Here is a 14,082-nt window from a genome sequence, read left to right on the forward strand (position 1 = left end):
AGGACTTGTTCAACTCTAAGTAACCTGTGGCTTACAGCAAGTCTGATTCTAGTTTCATATGTTAAATGAAAGGATTATACTAGTTGGCGTGAAAAAATTTAGATATACATACGCAAATAAGCAATGCAGGAGACCCCAGTTCAATTCCTGGGTTGGGAAGATCCGCTGGAGAAGGGGTAGGCTACCTACTTCAGTCTTCTTGGGCTTCCCTTGTGGCTCAGCTGGTAAAGAATCTGCCTGCAATATGGGAGACCTGGGTTTGATCCCTGGGTTGGGAAGATCCCCTGGAGAAGGGAAAGGCTACCCACTTCAGTATTCTGGCCTGAAGAATTCCATGGACTGTATAGAGTGGGACACAACTGAGTGAGTTTCACTTTCATTTTCATGCAAATAAGCATGAAGGTAACTCCCAGCTCTTCTGATAGCCTTATTTCATAGTCTTTCAAAGTTGGATTATAGGGTAAAAATTTCTTCTCTGATAAAAAGTCCAATGTATGTATATTCAAATGTTGTGAATGCATGATTGCAAATTTATCTGAATTCAACTTTATGTTTTTCTGTTTCCCTGGTTTTATTTGTCCTCACATGTGTGTTTAATTCTATCCAGTTTTATCATGATATTATCACGTGTAGACTCGTGTATCCACCACCACAATCAGGATACAAAATAGTTCCATCATTATAAGAATCCATCATGTTGCCCCTCTAGCCTCAGCCACCTCCCCAGTCCAGTATCTTGCCATTGGCAACCATTCATCTGTCCTCCATTTCTATAATGTTGTCATGTCAAGAATGTTATATAAATGAGTCATGCAATTTGTAACATTTGCGGATTGTTTTTTTCACTCATCTTAATTCCCTTGAAAGTCTTCCAAGTTGTGTGTGTCCATGCTGTGCTCTGCTTAGTGGGTCAGTCGTGTCCTACCCTTTGTGATGCCATGGACAGTGGCCTGCCAGGCTCCTCTGTCCATGGGATTCTTCAGGCAAGAATACTGGAGTGGGTAACCATTCCCTTCTTCCAGGGGATCTTCCCAAACCAGGGATCGAACCTGGGTCTCCTGCACTGCAGACAGATTCTTTACTGTCTGATCTACCATATTACACTTATTTTTTTAAGTAGATAAATTTAGATTTTTAGTTGGAGTTTCAATATCAAACTCTCAAAAATTAATAGAACAAATAGGCAGAAAAGTAGAAGGATATATTAGACCTGAAAATCACTGTGAAGTGATTTAACTTAATTCAGATTATACAATGTTCACACAACAGCAAAATACAAATTCTATTAAAGTTCCCATAAACCAGGAGACATGAACAATTTTATTTTTAATATGTAAATAAATTTTGATTTAGTCTTCTAATAAACAGAAAGCATTCCAAATTCGCAGTTGTAAATTAAGGAATATCTGAGCAGAAGGTTTTCTTAAGCAATAAATGAAATTTGTATATGCCCAGCAGTAAGAAAGACATATTAATATACATTTTTAAACAGTAGCATATTTATAAGTATGACCAATTCCTCCTGATGTTTTGAGTTTTTTTTCCTCAACATACTAGATACTATCATGTATATTTGATATTAATAAGCTTGAACTGGTATAAATCAGTAGTCTTGCTAACATTTTTGTTTGAGATTATATAATTACCAACTATCTTTAGCATTTTATATTGCACCTTCTATTTATGTCTCTAAAATTTTTAAAAGACTAAAGTTAAAGAATTATTCTAGAATCTTAAAAATGTCTGTCACCTTATATTAAACAAAATAATAAAAGCTATTTTCAAATTTTTCTACACTTTTAGGTATTAATAGAACTAAAAATTTCCCCAAACTTTATGTAGCTTTTCCAAGGAAGAAACGTCTCTATGGTATCATCTATATGATATAGCCACTCACCTCTTTGTACCTCTGTGATCAGAAGCAACAAAGGTCAATCACATATCTCCAATATTTGGAAGACAGCATCCTCATTGTCTGCCCTGACCACTGCAAGCTATATGTAACATACTCCTAAAACACATGAATGACTGCCTGCCTCGGGGCTGGGGAATGGAAATGGGTAGCTGTTACTGTGCTAAGAATTGATAATGACCAAAATTAACCATTTTCCCCAGGGCATTACAAGCCCTCAGTAGACTCTAGACTTCTAAAATGGTTATACTGGACAGATTCTGTGGGTTCAGTTGTTGTGTAGGTTGGGAGACAGTTTCCTGGTGCTACCTAATCCACCATGATCCCAGAATCCTCTGGCATTTTGCCTTTTGTAGTATTGTCTCCACATCTCTTCATTTTAGCAGTTTTACAGAATAAGAATATTAATTTAACGATAACTGATATGTCTCGGACCTTGATCTTTCCTGGGATAGACCTAAATTTTCCTTGAATTGTCATACAGAATAAATATTTAAAAAACCTCAGCCACGCATACTGCTTGCAATTTTGCATTTAGTAGCCCCTCTTATGGAGAAGGCAGTGGCACCCCACTCCAGTACTCTTGCCTGGAAAATCCCATGGATGGAGGAGCCTGGAAGGCTGCAATCCATGGGGTTGCTAAGAGTCGGACACAACTGAGTGACTTCACTTTCACTTTTCACTTTCATGCATTGGAGAAGGAAATGGCAACCCGCTCCAGTGTTCTTGCCTGGAGAATCCCAGGGACGGGGAAGCCTGGTGGGCTGCCGTCTGTGGGGTCACACAGAGTCGGACACGACTGAAGTGACTTAGCAGTAGCAGCAGCAGCCCCTCTTAAGTCAGATATATATTCTTAAACCAGGTATAACAAGCATATAACTGTGACATATGTGTTAATAATCTCTTCCCAGGGGGAACTGAACAATGTACTGGTGCACAAGTGTGTTCTTTTTACATAGATATTCAGATAACATAAATTTGATTAGATTTCCTAAGACTGAATGCTGTAAGCAATGGTCTGCCATTGCACTGCTGGTCTGTAGTCTTGCCTTTCCAATGGTCTTTCAAGAGACAGTCAAGAAACACTGAAGCTATATAAATGGAAAATTGAATTTAAGTCTTAGTTTATAGTCATTCCAGTTTTTAAAACATAAATATGTTTGATCATTTTAGAAACTTTTAAAAATCAAGTTCATTGGTATTATGACCATCCTTTTTCCTTAAAGATTTTTTAAAAATTATAGAACCAAAGAATATTATTTAAGCCATATTAGATAAGCCAAGCAAATAAAATTTAGATAATGATATCCTAATTTTTTTATGATATCCTAAATTATACAATACTAGTGTAACTAGCACAGTTCCATTGTAGAAAGATAAAAAGTTTGAAAATTACCTAAATGGAATAAAAATCTTATAAGATGAAGAGTGAAGTGACAAAATCATTTCAAATTTTATATTTTTATCATTCAAACCTTTGAATTAGAGAATATAATATCAGGAACCATGTTCCATATATTGCCACAAAATTCTTTTTTTTCTATATATCCAGAAAATTTGTGAAATTTTGAACTAAAATTAAGTAAAAGCTAACTTACAGATAGTATTTTCAGAAAAAGTGATACTAATATGTTAAAATAATATACATTTTGAATAGTGAGGATTGCTGGAAAATATTATAATTTGCATAATAAAAAGTTAAACGATTATGTCCTTCAGTTACATCTAGAGTTGGCTCAGAGTCCTAGTTCTCAAACAGTTTAATACACTGAACAATCTGTACTTCTCATTTTTTAGAACATGTGAGTACTCAAGGTTTTACTTTATTCTACTTGGGGATGAAAAATTTTATCCCATTTTTTTAGAATGTTTGCATTAAACAGATTCATAACGAGAGCAAGTAGCAAATTTTCCTCTAAGTAGAAATGCTGATATACTTTCTTAACATTGGTAGTGTGTAAGACAGTTTAAAAGAATCTTTATAAAAGTTATGCAAACTAAATTATGTACATTAATGTTATTATTTGTTCAGGCTGCCTTAGAGAAGGAATGGCTTGCTTTAGATTCCGCCCGCTTCCCTTCACAAACACTGCTTCTTCCAAACCAGCTGCACTGGCCAAAGGTAACATGTCATGGAAATCTCTTAGTGCTCGATCTTTGCTCATTTCTTAAGGTTGTGCTATGCTGCAGTGATTAATAATACAATTTATTGACTTGAAAAACACAATTACTTTTAGAAGCCTCTGACTTCCTCCTCATCCCCAGATGTAATTTTTCATGTAGCTTTTCTTTCATTTGCTCCTAATTTTTTTTCTTTATTTTGGATTTCTTTCAACACTTTATTTCACAGTAGCAAAAAAAAAAAAATATATGATATGCTTCAGCTGCATAAAATCACTAGTTGACAGCACTTTAAAAATACAAAAATATGCATTAAAAGGGCAACAGCTGAAGATTCTCAGTCAGAGGTCAATGAACTGTAATATCTGTTATTTATTTGATAATCTTTGAAGTTTTTGTTTTCTGAATTTTTTAATGATCTTTTCAATTAATCATTTTGTATATGCAAACTATACAAAAAGTATACCTCTCACCACAGCAAGAAAGGACATTTGTATGTCTAGTCTATAAATTTCATTTTATTACAATTTTTAATTTTTATATGTTTTTCTTAAACTACTCAGTAATATGTATGTAAAGTAATACAATATAAATGTTAGATTTTTTCAATTTATTTTATATGTATGTACATTTTTTTCTGGCAAGTTCTCTGGAATCTTAAAATATGATGATACTTCACTTAATTTACCAAGTCATCCAGCTCAAGCATGGCTATGTAATGAGAAAGAAAATGTGCTTTCATCAGAACACACACAATTTAATAGCAGGTAAGCTAAATTGCTCTTTTAGAGGATCAACCTTTAATGAATGACAAGGATATTATACTCCTTAAAAAAATTGTAAGATTATGAAAATATGTATGAATTTGCTTGTTTAGAACATGGCAGAGCATTTGTATTAAAAATTTAATGATTTTATGGAGTTTTCAGTGTAAGAAAAATGTGTGATATATATTCATTAAAGCAAATCCAAAGTATCAGTGAAATAATATTATTAACTATTATATACAGATGGACTTTTAAATACTGCTATATAGGTAGAGATAAGAATTAGAATAAAAATTCCAATGTTGTTTCTTTCGACAATAGGATTGAAATATGCTTCAAGTAATTGAAATGTAAACATTTTAAATTAATGGCTGACTTTTATTACTTTTCAAGATAAAGTTTTTTCTGTAACTTAAATATATTTTATTTCCAAGTGTGAGACAACATAAACAGCTTGTAGTTTTAAAAAGTGCTGATATACTTGTGTTGATTCAGTCAAGTGTGGTTTTGTCCTATTGCTAGATCAGAAAATAGAACTTTATCCAGACTACCTGAAGCAAAGACCAGCAGAAAGAGTCTGCTAAAGTCTGAAAAAGAAGAAAAAATTTCAGAAGAATGGTATGTAGTTCATTTAACCCTAACATATTAAGAAATTTAGATACTTTAAATATCCAAAACAGGTATTTTTCAAGATTTCAAGAATATCTTTATTAGTTTTTAAGAAACTATACCTCTGTTAAATTTAGATTCTTAAATGGGAATTCAAATTTGTTTTGGTATGATATAATTCAGATATGTATGTTTATATGTATATGCATAATATAAATATAGTCTGAGGATTTTTGCCTTTATTAAATTTGATCTTTTAATAGGGGTTTTAAGGATATTTCTACTGCTCAGCAGATGCTGAAGAGAGCACAGAAAATGAAATCAAAGAAATTAAGGAAAAAATTAGGTGGGTAATCAATGCTCAATAACTGTGTATCTGACATTGAAAATATAATCATTTAAACTATTTTTAAAATTGTATTTAATAAGCATAGAAATAAAATGCACAGATATGAGACTGTCTAAGGTAATACTCCATAAAAATAATAAGAAAAATGTAGAGAAATTTATGATATTGCATTTAATGATTTATTATACTCTTAAATGCTATTTTTACTTTCCCCTGTTTCTTACCTACTTTGCTATTGATTATTCTATCTATTGTACACTGAGAATTATGCTGTAATTGCTTTCTAAGCTGGTTCGTCACAGCAAATGGTGATTCTAAAGAGCATCTGCTTCACGTGCTTATTCCTTTGTGTGTTTTTAAATTGCTTGATTATTCTATAAACTATTTCCATACATTTATCAGTTCCATGAATATCAGCTTTGACACTTTGGGAAACGAGCACAGTGAATATCTTTTGTGGTTATGCTGAACTTGCAAAATGTTCAAAGGCATCTTTCTTCTGTCCCACTTGCCAGGCTTTTCAAGTCATTTGTCTTTATTTGGACACCTCTAGTTGTTTTATTAAAATTACTTAATATGTGGAGTAATTTATAGATATTAGAGCAAGAAATAGGTGGTTAATGAATTTATAGCTATAATTAAGACAATTTATTTGTATATTTCATATAACTTTGTGTTTACTCATGGACTCATAGGCTCAATATAAGTAACATGACATTCTTTTCTATCTGCTTCTCTCATTCATCAATTTCCTTTATAAAAATCTTAATGTCAGTGAAATGTTTCCATAAAAGTAAGATTACTCCTGAGACAAGCAAGGAGTCTATATTTATCCTATAGTTCTAGTTTATACCAGTATACAAAGAAACACTCAGATTAATTTTTACCTTTATTAATTTTCTATTTATTATTTTGATCAATTCAATTATAGAATTCTAAGAAATATGTGTGTGTGTATAGGTATATATATAATTTTTAGAAACAAAATAACTAAGATACTGTTGGTTTCTGAGGAATAACTGATATTTGTTAACACAGCAGTTACTAGCCATTGATAAATTACTGATGACTCATTTTTATATTCATAAATGTTCAACTTTCCTTTTTTGCCCTTATATAGTGATATCTTAATTTTATCTTTTATCTTTTTAAGATAAGTGTGATTTTTTGTGTGTACTCAAAGATTTTTAGGTTTAAAGAATTAAAATGTCAAGGCTTTTTAGAGAAAATGTCAATATTTGCTTTGTTGTCAGATTGTTTAGTGCATCCTGTACTCTTATGTTGTAAACTCCTACCAAGTCCATCCGGGCTCTGTGAACTGTGGTTACCCAGGGAAATATAACCCCAAACTCTTAAAAATAGTGAGACTCTCCTTCAATTCTAAGGAAGTGGAATTCAGTGCAGTAATTCAGGGTAGTTTGATAATGTTGTATTGCTTTGATGGATATTTCTACTCACTTTCAACAGTATCAAAAGCAACATTTAAATAAATGTTTTGAGATTAATAAAAGTTACTGAAACTCCTGGAGCAAGTTCAAATACCAAAAGTAGCTTAAGAACTGATTCAGCCAATGTTCAACACATATTTATTATTTATGTTCAAGATCTAATTTTTAAAATTATTTACAGTATTTGCAATAGTCTGTGACAGTGAAGCTAAGGAAAATTTTGTCTTGTTAGACTCTGTCTCTGGAAATATATAAGTCTTTCTTGCTATTTCTAATAACTGAGTTTTTTTTTTAGGTTGAGTACATTTTTAATAAATCAGCATAGTAGGTAATATTTTTAGAAAAATTTTATTAAGGAATATATGCTCAACATAAAAATAAAAATAAAAATCATTGCTTCAGTGGCCAAAAATTAGACATAATATTATGAAGCAAAAGTTAAACTTCTTTTTATCTGTCACAAGGGGGCATGATAGGGTAACAAAAGAAAAAGGAAAACCAGATATTCAAGCTAACAGGTATATCTTAAATTTAGTATTTTGCCAGTGGTCATTAAGTATGACCTGTTAGGTAAAGACCCAAAATGGCAGTCATATAATTTTTATAGAGATATTTATTCTAGTTACATGATTGTAAGCCAAATCACATTCTTATTACTGTGTGAGGTTTTGCGTCTTTCTATTCAGCTTTTGTTTTGTTTCTCAAAATAGTATTTTATCAAAATACTATCAGATTGATGAAATGAAACCGATTTTCAAAAATTTGCTTTCTGAAGTGTGAAACAAAATGACGACCTTTAAATCCTTCTTACTCTTTTTCTCTACTCCCCCTTCACCACATATACCCAGAATAGATATAGTCAAGGTAAAATTAAAGAAGAAAAAGAAAATTAGTGGGATCCTGTACAATTATATTTTAATCTTTAGTAGGTAGATGATGTAGCATTTATCTCTTTTTGCATATGTGAGCAAATAATTTAAGACTCTGTAACTCAGTCTTTCTTCTTATAGAATAAAATTTTTTCTAGTGTTAATGCAATCAATTAATATATGCAATTAATTAATGAGTTGTGATATGCTATTAACTAATTTGGGCTTCCCTTATAGCCAGTTGGTAAAGAATCCACCTGCAATGTAAGAGACCCCAGTTCGATTCCTGGGTCGGGAAGATCCACTGGAGAAAGGATAGGCTACCCACTCCAGTATTCTTGGGCTTCCCCTGTGGCTCAGCTGGTTAAGAATCTGCCTGCAATGTGGGAGACCTAAGTTTGATCCCTGGGTTGTTAAGATCCCCTGGAGAAGGGAAAGGCTACCCACCTCAGTTTCCAGGCCTGGAGAACTCCATGGACTGTATAGTAAAGAGTTGGACATGACTGAGCGACTTTCACTTTCTTTGACATTTACTTTCTTTCACTTTCACTTTCAATTTGACTCTAATGGCCATAATTTTAAACTTTTATTACTTAATACATTTAAATTATATTTTAAACATTTTAATTCTGTTAAATACTTCAACATTTATTAGTAATTTTCAAATATACAGTTTTATATGTCTATCTCTTACATGTCCAACTTGCCAGCTTGAAAATTTCAGGCCACAAGAGGGCAACATTGTTCATAAAACTGCGGGAGACTAACCAGCTCTGTGGGGTGGGTGTAGTCACTCAGCTCTGTCTGACTCATGATCCCGTGGACTGTAGCCCACCAGGCTCCTCCATCCATGGAATTCTCCAGGCAAGGGGACTGGAGTGGGTGGCCGTTTCCTTCTTCAGGGGATATTCCTGACTCAGGGATTGAACCCAGGTCTCCTGCGTTGCAGGCAGATTCTTTACTGTTTAAGCCACCAGGGAAGTCCTGTGTGTGTGTGGGTATGTGTTTTTTTTTTTTTCCCATTTACTTGTTTAGTTTCCATCTGACACTTATTAACATTAATTTATAATCAAATCTATTTTTTCTGGCCTCCTCTGTCCATGGAATTCTCCAGGTAGGAATACTGGAGTGGGTAGCCATTTTCTACTCCAGGGGATATTCCTGACCCAGGGATTGAACCCTGGTCTCCTGGGTGTAGGGAGAGTGTCAGATGGGACATTCAGAGAAGAGAAAATTAAATGGAATCCCTTCAGTCTAACAAAGCAGTGGGGCATAAATATAGAAGTATGGAAGCATTAATCCAAATTTCACCTTATAGCAAGTTGCTCAGTTGTTGGTGCTCTTAATAATATTTCCTGTTTGTATCTTGTACATATATTTATTTAACCAAGGATTATGTCAGTAATATTTGATTAAGATGAGAGTGAAAATAGGGCAAAAGGTAGGGGGTTAGTTATTTGAAGAAAGTTGCAGATAGGAGCAAGGCAATGGCAGCCCACTCCAGTACTCTTGCCTGGGAAATCCCATGGATGGAGGAGCCTGGTAGGCTGCAGTCCATGAGGTCGTGAAGAGACAGACATGACTGAATGACTTCACTTTCACTTTTTACTTTACTGCATTGGAGAAGGAAATGGCAACCCACTCCAGTGTTCTTGCTTGGAGAATCCCAGGGACAGGGGAGCCTGGTGGGCTGCCATCTATGGGGTCGCACAGAGTCGAACACGACTGAAGTGACTTAGCAGCAGCAGCAGATAGGAGAGGAATACCAGTCAGGTTACTGATTAATGGAGAAACAAGGGGCTGAGAAAGCAAACAGTGTGGGAAGCCTTCAGAGGACTTTCAATATTGGTGACTTTCATTAGGATAAATAAGGTCATCTGCTTTAAGCAGAAGAGAGAGGATGGGGAGAAGGGTGAGGAGGAATTATTTGAAAGCCACAGGATGGAATCTAAAATTGTGAGGAGTTACCATGATTTACTCAGTTTGGTATTGGGTTCTAATTGTTATCTGTAGTAAGCCATTGCTCTTTGCCTCATGATGGACCTAGGTGTGAACCAGTGATGACTGATCTTGTGTTTGTTGGGTCTTTGTTTTCTTGTCTTTTTGTTTTTACTGTCTTGTCATGGACAAAAGTGACTTCAGAATTTGGTGATCTGGGTAGGAATTTAGCAGATACCCAGTGAAGTCTGGAGGTTAGTGCTGCAGTGAAGAACATCATGTGTGAAGTGAGAGTTGCTGGTTTATTGAAAATCTAAGGGTCAATATCCTAAAGATATCATAATTGGTAGCAAAACTGAGATGAGCCAGATGGAGAAAGAGAGTGAGTGAGTGGTTTTAATGTGGAGCTTTCTTCAAAGAGTAGAGGTCTGTGTATAGGGATTTTAGTGGAGAACGAATGGTAAGTTTAAGGGCTAAGAATGTAAGGATGAAAACATAACGTGGCTTTCCAACATTTATCATATTTATGCATATCAAATTTCAGAGTTAGAAGAAAGATAAACCGGATGAAGAAAAGAAGGTAATTTCATTATAAAGATAGAACTCCCATTAGGGATATTGGGCTTTCCAGATGGCTCAGTGGTAAAGAATCTGCCTGCAATGCAGACGACCTGGGTTCAATCCCTGAGTCAGGAAGATCCCCTGGAGATGGCTACCCACTCCAGTATTCTTTGCTGGGAAATACTAAGGACAGAGGAGCCTTGTGGGCTACAGTCTGTGGGGTAGCAAAGAGTCAGACACAACTGAGCACACACACATGTGCACACACACATTACTAGGGATAAGAATCATCTTGCAGCTGTTGATAATGCCTAGCAAAGTGTCAAGTACATGGAAAGCATTCAATAAATATGTGCTGATCCCATGTGAATGAAGAAAAAAGCTTGCAACTGTGTTGGTAACATTTAGTTATAGCCAAGAATTAAGCCATATAGAAAATAATAAAAGCTAACTTTTTAGTATGAATTAAGCCATTTATGAGCTATAGCAAAGAGATCAGGTTGCAAAATGATAAGACAATTAAGACATGTTAAGGAGGAAGGATCAAAAGGAAACAGCTTAGACAAAACTGACAAAATGAAGTGTATTGCTGATTTATTTTGTTCACCTCAGTGATTCCCAAAAGGAACTTAAAAGAATTTTGATTAAATGTTACTTCATTGTGCTCTAAATAAAACAATAATAAAACTTATTTGAACACTAAAATCATGGAGGACTCAGTCTCCACTTGTTCCCCACCAAATTCCCTGAACCTAATACCGTAGTGGAGGTTTAGTCGCTAAGTCGTGTCCGACTATTGCAACCCCATGGACTGTAGCCTGCAGGCTCCTCTGCCGATGGGATTCTCCAGGTAAGAATACTGGAGTGGGTTGCCGTTTCCTTCTCAGAGGATCTTCCCAACCCAGGAATCGAGTCCAGGTCTCCAGTATTGCAGGTAGATTCTTTACCAACCGAGCAAAGAAGGAAGCCCTATTTTATAGTCATTTAGTATTTTAGCGTTATTTTATAGTCATTTAAATACTATAGTAGATGTTCAATAAATAGCTGTTAAGCAGATCAGCAGTAAGTTAGATAAACATCACTAAAGACATATAACTCCATGTATGTGTATGACTGTGTGTGTAGTTTATAGTTATTTAAAGTATATGTTTATGTTTGAGAAAAAGTGAAAGTCTTAGTCACTCAGTTGTGTCCACCTCTGCAAACCCATAGACTAGCCTGCTAGGCTCTTGTCCATGGAATTCTCCAGGCAAGAATACTAGAGTGGTTAGCCATTCCTTTCTCCAGGGGACATTCCTTACCCAGGGGTTGAGCCCAGGTCTCCTGCATTGCATGCAGATTCTTTACCATCTGAACCACCAGGGAAGCCTATATTTGAGAAAGGAAGAAAAGAAAGTGAAGTCACTCAGTTGTGTCCAACTCTTTGCAACCCCATAGAATGTAGCCTGCCAGGCTCCTTTGTCTATGGAGTTTTCCAGGCAAGGATATTGGAGTGAGTTGCCATTTCCTTCTCCGGGGGATCTTCCCAACCCAGGGATCAAACCCGGGTCTCCTGCACTGCAGGCAGCATCTTTACCATGAGAAAGCAAATTTAAATCAGTAAATAATACTTGTAATTAAATAATGAACTATAGTCATTCAACATTAGCATAAAACTTATTTTATAGTATTGCTCTGAATGGCACATGCATAAAATGGAAAATAACCAGATTTTCAGATTTTCATGTATGTCATTAGTAAGATAAACCAGTGAGCTAAGGTTAGGATTAAAGAAACTGTAAAGAGATTGCTCAGGATCTTTACAGATTGAAATAAAATTATTTTATTTCATAAAATCTGTAAAGGGATTGAAATAATTTTAAGGATATTATAATGCCTAAAGAAAATTGTTACTTAAATGAAGTAATGGATATAAAGTGTCAAGCACAGAACCACATACATAATGGAAACTCAGCTTACTTATTGTTGTTGTTTAATTGCTAAGTCCTATCTGACTCTTTATGATCCCATGAACTGCAGTTTACTAATGGGTTTCTCTAAATAAATGACAAAGATGTATTTAAAATCTGTTTCTCAAATACTGGGCAAGTCATACTGGGAGATACAAAAATTAAAAAAAAACAGCAACATAGACCTGCTGTTGATGATTGCTGCTGCTGCTAAGTCACTTCAGTGGTGTCCGACTCTGTGTGACCCCATAGACAGCAGCCCACCAGGCTCCCCCATCCCTGGGATTCTCCAGGCAAGCACACCCTTCTCCAATGCATGAAAGTGAAAAGTGAAAGTGAAGTCGCTCAGTCGTGTCTGACTCTTCGGGACCCCATGGACTGCAGCCCACCAGGCTCCTCTGTCCATGGGATTATCCAGGCAAGAGTACTGAGGGGTAGATTTAAATGACTATGGAATGGTCTTTACAATGTCCTTATCTACTGGCTTTCTTACTTGTGTATTTTTTGAAGGTAGCAATGTTATCATTCATGGTGGTCTTTCCAGGGACCATTAGAATCAGGTGATTTTTTTCCCATCTAGAATTACTATATTTTTGGTCTCTAATCATTATTCATTATTATTATTCCTTTGCAACTTGAATTATTTTAAACCCATTTAAGGTGATGTAATCAGAATGCTATTATTTATGTGCTCTTGATGAATAAAATGATCTTATTAAGTAAATTAGGGCTTCCCTGGTGGCTCACACAGTAAAGAATCTGCCTGGAGTGCAGAAGACCCAAGTTTGATCCCTGGGTTGGGAAGATCCTCTGAAGAAGGGAATGGCTATCCACTCCATTATTCTTGCCTGGAGAATATAGAACTAGACAACTCTTCTAAATATTTTATATGTTGAATTATTTAATCATGATAGTAGTGTGAAGAAAGTACTATCATTATCCATGGTTTACAAATTAAGAAATAGTCATGGAGAGCTTATTATTTGCCCAAAGGAGTACAAAAGAACTTAGAGAAGATCCATTGCTTTTATTTCATGTGCTGTATTGAATTAAATGAAGTCAACTATGGATCGAACAGTCTGTTCCTTTATATCCTACCTTATTCTAGTAATGATTTAAGATCTTTCTCAGGAAATGTTATTGTTTTTATGTTGTAATTATCTGTTTAGTACCTGCCCTTTATTGAGTACCTACCTACACTTATGTCTTGATGCTTTGCATACAATTAATTCACACAGTAATATTTCAAAGTTAATATTATTGGACAAAAAGGAAGCAGACTGTGGGACCAATTTGACCAGAATCATACAACTAGTAAAAATTGGAGCTTGGATCTAACCCAGTTTTGTTCAATTGCAATATTTCTTGTCAGGAAATACAAACAGATCAAATGAAAAGGCAAGAAAGGAGAATGTGTAGAAAAATTAAAGGTTATAATAAGGTATCATAGAATATGTAAACCCATAGTAATCTGCCTTCCCTGACTGACTAATGCTCTTTCATTAAAACATTTATTTGTTTTTGGCTGTGTGGGGTCTTCTAGTTGCGGTGCTCGGCCT

General features: G+C 34.9%; 1 protein-coding gene across 5 annotated transcripts in view; it reads left to right on the forward strand.

Annotated features, from left to right (window-relative positions):
• LRRIQ1 (leucine rich repeats and IQ motif containing 1) overlaps nucleotides 1-14,082 on the forward strand; it is a 223,193-nt gene that overhangs the window by 128,085 nt on the left and 81,026 nt on the right. For all 5 annotated transcript variants that reach the window (XM_061415659.1, XM_061415661.1, XM_061415660.1 and 2 more), the window contains 4 exons: nucleotides 3,945-4,034; nucleotides 4,679-4,800; nucleotides 5,323-5,418; nucleotides 5,673-5,755. In XM_061415659.1, the coding sequence (XP_061271643.1) occupies nucleotides 3,945-4,034; nucleotides 4,679-4,800; nucleotides 5,323-5,418; nucleotides 5,673-5,755 (391 nt within the window). The remainder of the gene's footprint in view (nucleotides 1-3,944; nucleotides 4,035-4,678; nucleotides 4,801-5,322; nucleotides 5,419-5,672; nucleotides 5,756-14,082) is intronic.

Source organism: Bos javanicus, chromosome 5 (genome assembly GCF_032452875.1).
Source record: "Bos javanicus breed banteng chromosome 5, ARS-OSU_banteng_1.0, whole genome shotgun sequence".
Classification (NCBI taxonomy): Eukaryota; Metazoa; Chordata; class Mammalia; order Artiodactyla; family Bovidae; genus Bos; species Bos javanicus.